Raw genomic sequence first — 13,203 nt, forward strand, 5'->3', positions numbered from 1 at the left:
GATGCCTTGGCTTTTTACTGTGTTTCTTAAATCTATCTTATTTGTGAAGTCACGTCTCTCTACTCACCATTTTAGACTATATCTCTTTCTTTATACTCCTCCCTGTTTTGTCCACTAATGTCTTCTTTTTTACATTCATTCCTTTATGTCTCAAGTTTTATCTTGCTCCTCGAGCCATTGAGGAAATGTTAGAGGTACGTTTGCTCGTATAAAACACATTATGCCTGCTTTGGCTGCTCCGCCACTGTTTCCACCTGCTGCTGCTGCTGTGCCGTGTAGTTTGAAATCTTTTCAGTAGTATTTTGCCTTCCTTTTCATCATGAGCGGTGCGATTCTGTGTGGATCAGGTTTAATAATCCAGGGCATTGTACGGCTTTAATATGTCCCATATAATTTTGGTTCCTTCACTATTACATTTGCATTACAACTGAAACTTTGGGTGACATTAACATGACAATAATGACCTTTGGCTTTTTTTCTTTTGGCTTTGCGTTGATACTGATAGCCTGATGATTAGCATTAGTAGCAGTCTTTAAAGAATAATAATGGTTCATAATCAAATTGAAGTGGTGAATTGATCCTGTCACCACCTGGTCCTTTTGTAGAAACCATTAGTTCCCTCATGCCACCGTCTGCGAGTGTTTCATAGTCACTGTAATTTAAACCATTTTTGCCTCTTTGTTATACATTTACTATGCATAACTAAGACAATGTTAGGTTTTAATATTCCAGAGCATTGTATGCCTGTGACAGTATTCGTTTCTGGGAGGTGGGGAGGAGATCATGCGGCAGACGTTGGCAAGGTCATGATATAATCATTTTGATGACCCAAAGGCATTGCCTCGTCGAGGATGCCAAAATGTAAGATGAGCGCCGGAAGAATAGGCTTAATTTCATTAGAATTAGCTGAACACTGCTCTCACTTTCTCGCTCTTGTTCCTAATTCATAATAGGGAGGGTAAATGTGTGTAAAATGATTAGTATCTCCCCCGCAGAGCTGATTTCTTGCTCCCCCGTGGAGAGGTTTGGGGCAGATCTGCACAATGGAGGAGAAGAACTCTGCAAACAGCAGGAGCACAAAGTCTGCGTTGGATTTATAAATGCGGCATTAGTGATGCATGTTTGAACAGCAAAATTGTATTGAGTCGAGGGTTTAAAGTGCATTAAATTACTTTAGGTAAGGAAATGATGAGTGTAGAGCTCCCCAAGGGCTTTAAATCTTCGCAAATGTTTGCTTTTTGTCTTGTTTCTACAATCCTAACTAACTCAGTGCTCTTTTTTTCTCTCAGAGGGAGCAGCGTAAGACACTGAGGGAGCTGAAAGCGTGGGCAGATCAGTTGGAGAGAGACTGTGCTCAAGCCCAGAGGGACGGAGGAAGTCTTGGTGTGAAGTACCAGGTGAGCTCAGGGTCTCACTCAGTCATAAAATATTAATTGGATACCTGGGTAAAGCTTTAGGATTCTTAGTTAGTGTTAAGCGATATCGGTTATTAAATGGCCACTGTTGATACCGATGTCCAGGAAAGCAGTGTGGCTGTTGGTGGAAGTAATACTGATATACAGTGGGGTCCCAAAGTCTCAACTACTAATAAAAATGCTTCTTTTTTTGTATTTTTGTAAATTAATAGAATTGTTTTCATTATAAATAATGAAATCAGCAACTGGAAACTAAATAATATGAAATTTAGAATTCTTATAGAGCTCCAGACCGGGACAAAAATGGTCACAATTAAGTCTTTTAAAATTAATCATATTCAATCAGTTAGTGAATCATGCTTTTGAACACCCATCGTAATGAAGCGATTCTGTGATTTGTCATTTCAGGAGCCAGTGGCATCCTTTTTTTGCCTTAGTAGCCTATTTGGTATTTAGCCCTTTTGTTTTAATGACATAAGCACTTGAGGTACAAGTACATGTTCTATACAAGCATTTAAATGCTTGGGGTCTGTTATACTTTTTCTTTTGAAAGACATGAATACTTTTAGCAAGGATGCATTAAACTGATCAAAAGTGACAAAGTCTTTTACACTGTTCCAAAAAAAAAAAAAAAAAAATCCGTTTCAAATAAATGCTTTTCTTTTGAACTTTCTGTTGAATCCTGAAAAAAATATATCATGGTTTCCAACAATATTAAGCTATGCCGCTGTTTTCAGCATTGATAATAATGAGAAATGTTTCTTGAGCAGCAAATCAGCATATTAGAATGATTTCTGAAAGATCATGTGACAGTGATGCTGAAAATTCAGCTTTGACATCACAGGAATAAATTACATTTTAAAATATATTAAAATTGGAAACAGTTATTTTAAATTGTAATAATATTTCACAATATTACTGATGTGTTTTTGATCAAATAATGTGGCTTTGGTGAGCATTAAGAGATACTTCTTTCAAAAATCTTCCCAATCCCAAACTTTTGAATAGTATTGAATGGAATTTTCAGTGTGGTCTCAGACTTTTGGACACCACTGTGTGTATAATAATCATCATTCTGTGGAAGAAAAATGGAAAAATGGAAAAATATAGTAGATCCCAGACAAAACATTGGTTGCTCAACACACTCACATACGCACACAGACAACGCTAATATACATTAGAGCTGAGAGCTCTCGTTGCTTTCATAATCATGGGCACTACACACCAGTGAAGCGACGTCTGTCGCGCCCACGGATATGTTCCATATTCAGAAGAGTCTGAGCTCTAGCAGGGACCGCATGGGTAGAGAGAAAGTGGAAAATTGGAGCCCATTATTGCATGAATACATGCATGTGCAATTTGGCTGTTTAAATTCTTTTTCAGCTTTTGGCATGTGTCTCTTTCTCTCTTCCTCTTGCTTTGTCATTTTTTGGACAGGTTGTGTTATCTTGCTGTCTCTCTCCTATTAGCATTACATTGGGCATTATTTGAATATTCGGAATTTTAATCATTTAATTTCCTGTAGTTCTCTCTTTCTTTCACTCACTCGCTCTCTCTTTCACTCAGACGTTCAAGCGTTATCGTGTACAGTTTGAGGTGCAGAGAAGACAAGTGGAGACATGTGTTCAGTCCACTCAGAAGGATGGCAAGCTGACTGCAGATCAGGCTTTGGTCAAACAGGCCTGGGAGAGACTGTCTGCGAGGGTCAGATACACCATTAATTTTAATTATTTTTATACGAAGATAATTACAATACATAGTAACACTAATCCAAACCCTAACTCTAGTCCATTTGAGGACATTCACAGTAGATTTAGCTGATTTTGTTTTACTAATTAAAACTAAAAGTCCACACTTAAAGGTGTTATGCGTCATTTTTGTGAAATTGGAAATCTTTTTATTGCAATTCTTCTGACGCACTTTATCTTTTCATAAATAAGACATACTTATATAATATAATATAATATAATATAATAAAGATATACTATAAGGGGGGGCATACAAATTCATGCAGTTATTTTTCTTGTCTGTAGCTTTTGGATTGGCATCTACAGCTGGATAGTGGTTTGCCACATCCTCTGGGTGAAGTTGGTGTGTATTTACATCAAGCAGAGAAGATCCTACGAGAGGAGCTGGTCCCCCAGCAGGCCCATGATGAGACCGCAAAAGCCATTCACAAAAAGCGACTACACGACCAGGTAAAACAGAATGAGTCTGTGTTTGTCTATATGAATGTGTATGAGGTATTGGAGAATGGATGGATGAATGAGAACATATTAATGAGTAACAAGACCAGCAGAACCTTTACTTTCTTCCTTCAACATGAATCCTGGATCTTACATTTTTCTGTGTTTGGTTATGCAGGATATCTTAAGGCTTCTTGAAAGACACAAACAGACCTTGCAGTTAATCCACAGAGACAGATGTGTTAATAATGTCTCCATTCCTATGGAACAACTGCAAGACATGGCAGAGAGGTAAAAAACAGATAAACTCAAAGATTAATGGAGAGATTCAATTTATAATTGCAATTAAAATTAAATTTGCAATGGCTATAAATAAAACTTTGTATACATTTTATATTATATTATATTATATTATGTTACGTTATGTTATGTTATGTTGTTATACAGTCAAACCAGAATTTATTCAGACACATTAAACATTTCATTCATTAATACAGTTTATTTACTATAGTTTGTTATTAAATTTGTAATAAAATATGACAAGATCTTAGAGTTAAACTGTGTCAGAAAAAATGTATCTTAATTATGTCAGATAACACTTAAGCAAAACATGGTCAGGTCAAAGTGTCTGAATAATTTTTGGTTCCAAAATGTCATCAGTTTTACTGGTAGTCCTCTGTATTAAGAATTTTTGGGTATAATATGTCACAGTTTACTTTATTTTGCTATCTTTTTTATATTAACCTATTTTTATTGAACTGCTTTCAGATTAAACTACATATCTACGTCCTCACACGTTCACTTGAGCAAACTGGAATTCTGGGAGACGAAATATGGTATTCTGGCATTTTTGACACTAGCTGAGTCCAAGCTGAAATCCTGGATCATTAAATATGGCCGACTGGAGTCAATGGAGCTACTGCTACAGAGCTATGGTGTAAGTTTACAAAGCAGAGGGAATCTGTAAAAGATTTGTTTTTGGGTTTTTTTTATTTTTCTTTTAGCTCCTCCATTGCCTAACCATACAAATAAGTTTTCATACATAGTAGTCTTTGAGGCCTTTCCATTAAATGCAGTATAGCCTAAGATCTGTTAAAGATACTAATTACTCTGATTGCACAATTAAATGGTCTGATCTTTACATTTGTTCATTCTCTGCATCCCTAGTCTTTTGTGGAGGGACAGCAGTTCTTTGAGAAGTATGAATCCAGCCACCAGGCTCTGATACAAGCTGCTGAGCTCTACATTAAAGCAGACAGCTCAGGTATGCTTCATATTCTGAATAATTTTGTTTTATATGCTTATGTGACTGCTAAATGATAGTTTGGTAACAGCACTACAACTTCTAGCAGTGATTTTCATCTTGGTGTTTCACTGTGCAGTTACTTCTTTTTCTCATCACTTTATATGAGAATCATCAAATATAACAAAATTTATTTATATATTTTTAATTATAGAGGAAACGGGGAAGAGGGGGGACATCCATACAGATTTTGATCCTGGGCCCCATGAATTTTAGCGGTAGTGCAGCCTTGGGTGAATCAAAAAAATGTATTTGTAATGTACAAATCATATCATGGCTGGGCAGATAAAGGCAGTTTTTTAAAGCAAATCCTTCAAATTTCAGCATCTCTGTGTCCAGAGGGCAGAATGATAGCAGCTCACCTTGTTTCACCCTCAGTGAGTTTAATCCTTGTGGACTCAGTAGTCAATCAGTCTGTGCCTGTAGCATCTTCCTGCTGTATCTGTCTGTCTCTCGTTCTCTCTCTCTCTGTTTCATTCTTGCTCTTTTCCTTTTGGTTTTTCTTTCTCTTTCTATGCTCATTTCTCTCTCCTCGGGCTACTGGTAAATGAGGTTTTCCCAGGCACAGAACTCAAAAGGGAATTCCAGTCCATTAGTGCAGATACTGTATTCTAATTGGGTTTCTCTGGGCAATAGACTGCCAACATGTTGCTTTGTCCATGCCTAAGGCAACCTCGACATAGGGGTGGTCTTTGTGTTATATATCTGAAGTGTGATTGGAAGATCACAAAATAGGCTCTACTCAACTGGTAGGTTGCAACTCAAAAATGGGTCACTGGTATGTTCTGAAAGTGTTGTAGACAGAATATTATATTATATTATATTATATTATATTGTTACAGTTTTGTTATTGTTAACTAAAACTATTAAAATTGTTTTCTTTAATGAAGCTGAAATAAAATAAAAAATAAATATTAAATAAAAATTAGAAATGCTGCCTTAGCAACTAACTGAAATAAAACAAGTTTAGGTTGAAGTGCTAAAATTACTAAAGCTGAAAGAAAAAAGAAATTTGAAGCTAAACAGAATTATGAAAAAAAAAAAAAAAAAAAAAAAAATGACAACACATAACAAAATAACTAAATTTGTATGTTCATGTTTTGACATTTTAGTTGAAGGAGGGGTAAAGCTCTTCCTGCGAGAGGTGTCTGATCAGTGGAGGAGTCTGTCGGTGGAGGTGCGAAGCGTCAGGTCCATGCTGGAGGAGGTGCAGTGTAACTGGTTGAGGTACAACAGCTGCGTGGCCTCATTGCAGGCCTGGCTGGAGGATGCTCAAGGGGCTCTCAGACAACCTGAGAACACCAAACGGGTGAGACAACCACATATATGGAGGCATGTCTCTAAAGATAACTAGTATGGTTATGTTTATAATACATTCTTATCCTCTTTTGATTTTCCAGGAGTTTTTTCGTAACCTTCCACACTGGATGGACCAGCACGCTGCTATGAACGATGCAGGCAACTTTCTGATTGAGACCTGTGATGAAACAGTGACACGTGATGTAAAGCATCAGCTTCTGCTTCTCAATGGAAGATGGAGGGAGCTGTTTCTTAAGGTCAAACAGGTAAACAAACTTTCCCACTCGCTTACATTTTAAAGACAAGAAGCTGGTCAGCTTAAAGGGGTATTTCACTCAAAAATGTCAATTCTGTCACTAAAGGCATGGTCTGAAGCGCATGGTGTAGGTGCATGGTTCGTATCCACTTTTACTAGTTTAACAATGGAAAAAATGGTCGGTCTAAAAGGGTTGTATCTAGTCTCTTAATGAGTCATGGGTGTGTTTTGGGCTTAACATGCAATAAACCAATCAGGGTGTCATCTCCCATTCACTTTAAAAGCCAGGTGCGCTTTAAAAGCCAGGTACACACGGTCCCTGTGTGTGTAACAAGCAGAGTGTACGCACGTTGTGCGCCCGCCTATAGGTGCATATTACTAACGCGCCCTTTAAATAACAAAAAATAGTGCGCCATTGACTTTAGACCAGGTTTCAGTTGGTCAATGGCGCAGTCGTTTTCATTTGCCTCCAAATAGCAACACGCCAACAATGCACTTGAACACACATCGTTTTCAGACCAGCATGCTTATGGGCAAACAGATGGACGTGAGAGCATTTGCTATTTAAACAACGTGGGTGCTGGACATGAAAATGTTAACTACATCAGGCTGAAACTTGCAAAAAACACTTGCGGCACGCATGGCGTCGCATTGCGCAGAGTGTATGGTAGGGCCCTAAATCTTTATGCCTCTGTTTCTTTCATGGAATACCTTCTATAAATAACTAGTTTTGTTTCATGGAAGAAAGAAAGTCATATGTGGTTCATATTTAAGAGAACCATTTCTTTAATTATAAAGTCTGTTTTTCTCTTTTCACAGTACGCTCGTCTTCCAGAGACTCATAATGTAAGGACACACCAGGACGTCAGCACAGACATACAAGAGTTTCTGGACACTTCCATTACCAAACTTACCTCACCACTTCAAGTGTCATTGTTGGATGTCAAAGCCTTTATGCAGGATGTTGAGGTAAACAGGTTTCAACATTCTCTGTATTTGGAGTGTGTTGTTAAATCTTTTTCTTTATATGTGAGATTGGCCACTCAGAAATGATAAATGTAAGACTTCCCAATTTGCCAATTTTGAGTTTCACCTAAGCCTTCTGATATAATTTACATACATATTGCAGGACATCAAACACAGGCTGCCTGCTGTGGAAGCACAATATAAGGTGGTTGCTCGCTCTGCACAGCTTCTGGCCAAAGACTCTGTTCATGGTGGTGGAATTAAAGGAATTTCCACTATAACAACAACTGAAGCACAGCTCCACCAGGTTTGTGCAATGTTTGCTAACTTTTATTATATTTTTACTTATATAACTTCTATTCATAAAATGAAAGTGAATGGTAACCAAACGCTTTCTTACTATAAAGGCATCAGGAAACAAGACATAATTGGTATGGCTGCAGATGAGTCATTTGGCCCATTTTATACTACTTTCTATCAGTTTCGGAGCTTGACTGCTTCTGGTCACCATTCACTTACATTATAAAATGTCTGCTTCTGTATTCTGCAAAATAAAAAAAGACCAGATAAGTTTGTAATGATATGAGTCATATCATATAGTTTTCATTCGACATACTGTATGTCTGGGAATAAATGATGTAAAATTGTTTATTTGTATCCTTACAGCTGAAAGAAAAGTGTCCTTTAATTTTGAGGGAGTGCCAGGCTCTATTTCCTCTGTTAGAGGAGCTAGAGAAACAAATCTCAGCTTTCTACCAGACAGCGGAGCACGCTGGACACATCATCACACAGCAACACAACCAGGAAATGTGCCAGGTCAGTACAGACCACTGGGAGGAAAAGATTATCAAACCATGAAGAATACAGTGTGGAGGAACAGTAATGATGTGACAAATAATAAGTGGCTGTCTTTTGTACTTCCACAAGAATAAGGATCCCTGGTTGTATCTGTTTGAACTAGAATTGATCTCTGTGTTAATTTTTGTTTTATTAATTTTTTTGCAGGAGCTACAAACTCAGCAGCAGACCTGTAAGCGTTGTGTTTGTGCTATGGAGCGCAGTTACCTGTCTCTACAGAGGGCGCTGTGCTGTGCGAAATCCCTACACAATTTTGACATGTCTCTACTGCAGAACAGAGTGACGGAGATTCAGACCACCGCACAGGTCGGACTACATTACAGCTCTGCGATAAAACATTCATACACTACCATTTAAACATTTCGTGGTCAGTAAGGTTTTTTTTTAAAGAAATTAATATTTTTATTCAGCAAACTATTTAAACGTGACAATAAACAAAATAAAAAAGCACCATAAAAGTAGTCCATATGACTCCTGTGCTATAATCACGAAGCAATACAAAATTTAAGGCAGTCGTCATTGAAAATTTTCACCTCTGCCGCATCTCTTCTCTAACTCTTGCTTGTTCTCAACAGAAGAAAAAATAACCATTCGATAAAGAGATATTGTTGAGAGAGCTGATGGAGTAACTGTGTTCTGCTCTGATCAGGCTTTGATGCAGGAGGCTTTAGAGTGGAGGCAGGTGGCAGAGACAAACGGCAACCTCATGCGGAGGTTTGAGGAGTCTCGTGCTGACCTGGAGAAGGTGCTGCGTGTGGGCCAGGCCTGTTTAAAGGAAAGAGGAGACCCAGATGAGCTGTTGCGCAAACATAATGTATGCCAATAATGTCTTAATCAGCGAACCCTTCAAACATGTTTATCTTGTCTTGTTCTTCTAAGTAAGTGTGTAATTATTTGCTCAGGAGTTCTTTGGGCGACTAGACCAGCACATTTTAAGTGCTTATTTGAAGGCGTGTGATGACCTCACTGATATCATCTCCGAGGAAGACCAACAGAGTCTGCGAGAGACGGTCAGAAGACTGCACAAGCAATGGAAGGTCAGTTGGAAGGTCAAAAATGGTGAAAATTTAGACAGGTTAACAGGAACATCCCCGAAAGGATTCCTCACGATGCATTTTCTTCCTCCCAGGACATTCAAGCCGAGGCTCCATCCCATCTGCTCAGACTCCGGGTGGAAAAAGAGAGGCGTTTGGTGATGTCCACATTACAGGAGTGTAGGACAGAGCTGAAAAGGGAGGACAAAGCCCTGCTCACAGCCGGCAGTGAAAGAATGATCAAAGAACACAGAGTGAGATAAAAAAAAAAGATCATGCAAGTTACATTTCATAACCTGAGAGTTATTTATTCAATCTGTTTGTGTGTCTTTATAGGCATTTTTCAGACAGAAAAACCCACTTTCTGCATGTGAGAAGCGACTAAAGACAATGGAGCATCTCTGTCAGGATCTTCCAGAAAATGACCTAGGCTATCAAACACTGGAGGAAACCAGAGATCATCTTTCAGAGGTCAGGGGTTTAGTAGAGCGAATGCACTTGAGACTACAACAGCACCCGGATAAATGGAGAGAGTGGCATGCCAGGTGAGATGCAAATATTTAAAGCCAAACTGGGACACATTACAGGACAAATTCTGTCCATGCTATGATTTTCAACAGATTTTCCCTAAAATCAGCACAGAAATGCAGAATGGTGTAAAATGTATGGGAACTTTGATGGTGAGGCTTGTCGATCGGCCAAGTCTTACTGATAAGGCTAGTTGAATAAGAAAAGTTAGTTAAAGCTGCAGTCCGTAACTTTTTTTGGTGAAAAATTATCCAAAATGAATTTTTGAGCAAGTACATGATCTCAGCCAGTGTTCAAAACTATCTCCTTGTCTTAGCCCGATTCACAACAGTAGGCTTGTAATAATGTTTTATTATAATAAAATTGGTACTGGTGGGTTTCCGCAGGAAATTCAAGCATGCAGCCATTCGTCTTTGCGTCATTACATCACGTCTGTTTACATATAGAAGGAGTCCCAGCTAGTAGGCTATATCGCGTGTGAGGATGCTGCTGGTAGCGGATATTTATAGCCTTTTCTCACAGCAGCTGCAATAATTAAACTTAGCATTTTGATGGCGGATTGTAATCCAGAAAGGTCCAAATGACAATCATCAGTGACAAGTGGAGATTCACCGGTAGTCAAAAGCAAAAGATGTCGGACTGCGGAGTGGCTACAGAAATTGAAATCTACAGGTAACGCTAATACACAGTAAATACACGTAGTCACGCAATGCTGATGTTGTTATCATTAACATTTGAGAACAAAGTATAACGATAATAATAATTTGCAGGGTTTGGCGTGATCCGAGCTAAGCGATTGTTTAATTTAATCACCATTGGCAGCACAAAATATTGTAATGCTTCTTTTTCTCGGTTGGTCAGAACAAAAGTGGCAGATTTGTTACTTACTTGTTCAGGTGACAATTTCTGGTGAAAGTTCTTATTTTGGTCATACTTCCAAGACTTAGAATCTGTGATTCCGAAGTACAGTATCCACACCGATGTGGTGACTGACAGCAAACATTAGATTCATCCATGCTGAGGAGCCGTGCCGATGCACAACCCACGTAATTGCAGGTTTCAAACAGAGATGGCGACAAAGAGGCAAAACTTACGGACTGCAGCTTTAAGCTAAAGCTACTGGTAGTTAAGAAACCTGGTAGGGACCCGGCACATCAACATCCAAAACACCCTGTGTGGAAAAAGAAGTACACTTAATTATAATTTTAAGAAGAGAACTTAATACAGAAATAATATAGTTTAATAGAATATACTTAAATGCAAACTGAACGTAAAGTTTTTGGATACTTACAATTAAATGAAAATGTATTATAATTTGAATTTATATGAAATGCAATCTGCTGAACTTTTTTTGACCTACTTAAGTAGGACTTAAGTAAATTCTATATGTAATTCATTTTTATAATTACTGTCAAAATATGGTTAAATTGTACGTCTGAATACTGACAAGCATTTATTGTAAAATAAAATATACTTTAATGTAATTTCTGTTGAAACATGTATTTAAATATATTTGTAATGAAGTTGCAATTTAGTACATTTAAAATATATTAACTTTAAATGTAACATATAAATAACACACTACAGTTAAAATTACAGTAAGGTACGTTACATTTGCTTTAGCGTAAAAATAAGTGTACTTATTTAAAACACAACAAAAGATTATTAAAACAATGATTCAAAAGGTACTTTAAAATGAAAACGTTTAATTTGGCATTATTACAAAGGTCACTTAAGTGTACTTAAGTATTTTAAGAAACAGTCATGAAAGGGTACTCTAAGTACATTTAAGTGGCCTTTTATTTACATTTAAGTGGCATTTTATTTACTTAAGTACATTTAAGTGGCCTTTTATTTAATCAATATTATATTTTCTGCAAGTGCAGTTTTTAAAAATATACTTTAAAGTAAACTACAAGTACACATTCAGTACAGTTCAGTACATTTCTTTTTTTACAAGAGACAACATATGCTGGTGAGTAGGTTGTGTTTTTTTTTTTTTTTTTTTTGATTGATTGATTGTTTTTTTTGTTTGTTTGTTTTTTGTTTTCCCTTTGCTGTGCTCCAGGTTCAGTGAGCTGTCTGGATGGCTTCTCTCCCAGCAGACGATGCAAATTGGTGCTGAAATCCCCTCTGTCCAGGTAAGCTCACCCCAAATCTTTTTATGACTTATGCTCATTTGCTGTATACAGTATGTGTATGCAGACCACTGCCTGTTATGTGACTTCAGCTGACCTCTCTCTCCTTCCCTCTGCAGATGCAGCGTCGGGCGGTAAAGGCTCAGAGCGAGACTCTGGATTGGCTCAAAGCTCGTCTTGCTGTGCTGGAGGAGATAAGTCCTGAGAGTGAGGTTCACACACAGAGAGCTGCTCTTGATAAACTTTCACAACAGTTTTCTGCACTGCTGCTGTCTCTGTCTGAGGTGAAGAGTGGTTCTCATGTCCGCTAATTTAAATGCAAGGTGTACTATTGCCAGTCTTTGCTCATTGGAAAATGTCATGTGCCATGTTCACTTTGGAAAGAAAATGTGTGCAAGAAAATTTTATGCAAATGTTCATATGTGGCTATTAAATAATATTCTCCATGTTCATATTTCATATCATCTGCAGGAACATTTTATTGTACAGATATCTGTGGTGTTATTGTTGACATTTTGCCTTGATGACAATTTGTATATTTAATTTTTTTTTACTGTTTTCCCAGGATATTCCTGTTGCAGTGGCCAATGAAGGGAACATAAAGACTGGAAAGGAGGTGAAGGAGGAGGAGGTGATTCAGACACAGGAGCACAGAAGAATACTGAATGCAGGGAATATAACAGAAGCCAAACAGCTGCTCCTCATTCACCAGGTAGGGACTGTAGAATTTATTTTGTTGACACATATAATGCAATAGACATGATGAATCTTATCAATTTTATTTGCTAATCTGATTGCTGTGAATAAGTGATTCTTTCTCGTGCATAATATTCCAAGGGGTGAATCTCAGGATCATTTATTTCATTTTTTGCTACCCTTCTATTTTTCCCCTTCTCTTTCTTGTCTGTCGATTTTTCATGGTGTGTACTCAGCAAAATCTGAAGGCACAGGAAGCAAAAGAGAGGGATGTGAGATCTCAAGGTAATTTCTGCAAAGAAGACTGGGCAGCTCGGGAGAAACACCTGCAGGTAACACTTTCAGTCAAATGATATTTACATAAATGCCATATTATAATTCAGTTTATTCCCTCTAAAGTGTCTGTAAAAACTGTTCAGAAAGCTCTCCATATGTTAGCTCACAGCATGTTAGTTACATAGGCAGGATCCTAACTGTTAATAAACCTCATAAATGACTGACTTGCAGTGTTGCAACAAATAGCA

At 37.7% G+C, this 13,203-nt stretch overlaps 1 protein-coding gene across 7 annotated transcripts in view; it reads left to right on the forward strand.

Annotated features, from left to right (window-relative positions):
* The window catches only part of syne1a (spectrin repeat containing, nuclear envelope 1a), a 148,535-nt gene that overhangs the window by 33,033 nt on the left and 102,299 nt on the right, over positions 1-13,203 (forward strand). For 5 of the 7 annotated variants that reach the window (XM_051874201.1, XM_051874202.1, XM_051874203.1 and 2 more), the window contains exons 10-30: positions 156-194; positions 1,290-1,397; positions 2,982-3,119; positions 3,449-3,613; positions 3,780-3,892; positions 4,370-4,538; positions 4,769-4,865; positions 6,017-6,213; positions 6,305-6,469; positions 7,279-7,428; positions 7,589-7,732; positions 8,092-8,241; positions 8,431-8,589; positions 8,933-9,097; positions 9,186-9,320; positions 9,413-9,571; positions 9,654-9,862; positions 11,914-11,986; positions 12,103-12,267; positions 12,549-12,695; positions 12,916-13,011. In XM_051874201.1, the coding sequence (XP_051730161.1) occupies positions 156-194; positions 1,290-1,397; positions 2,982-3,119; positions 3,449-3,613; positions 3,780-3,892; positions 4,370-4,538; positions 4,769-4,865; positions 6,017-6,213; positions 6,305-6,469; positions 7,279-7,428; positions 7,589-7,732; positions 8,092-8,241; positions 8,431-8,589; positions 8,933-9,097; positions 9,186-9,320; positions 9,413-9,571; positions 9,654-9,862; positions 11,914-11,986; positions 12,103-12,267; positions 12,549-12,695; positions 12,916-13,011 (2,943 nt within the window). The remainder of the gene's footprint in view (positions 1-155; positions 195-1,289; positions 1,398-2,981; positions 3,120-3,448; positions 3,614-3,779; positions 3,893-4,369; positions 4,539-4,768; positions 4,866-6,016; positions 6,214-6,304; positions 6,470-7,278; positions 7,429-7,588; positions 7,733-8,091; positions 8,242-8,430; positions 8,590-8,932; positions 9,098-9,185; positions 9,321-9,412; positions 9,572-9,653; positions 9,863-11,913; positions 11,987-12,102; positions 12,268-12,548; positions 12,696-12,915; positions 13,012-13,203) is intronic. The other 2 variants (XM_051874200.1, XM_051874204.1) reach the window with 1 other exon arrangement.

This window comes from Ctenopharyngodon idella, chromosome 20 (assembly GCF_019924925.1).
Source record: "Ctenopharyngodon idella isolate HZGC_01 chromosome 20, HZGC01, whole genome shotgun sequence".
Taxonomy (NCBI): domain Eukaryota; kingdom Metazoa; phylum Chordata; class Actinopteri; order Cypriniformes; family Xenocyprididae; genus Ctenopharyngodon; species Ctenopharyngodon idella.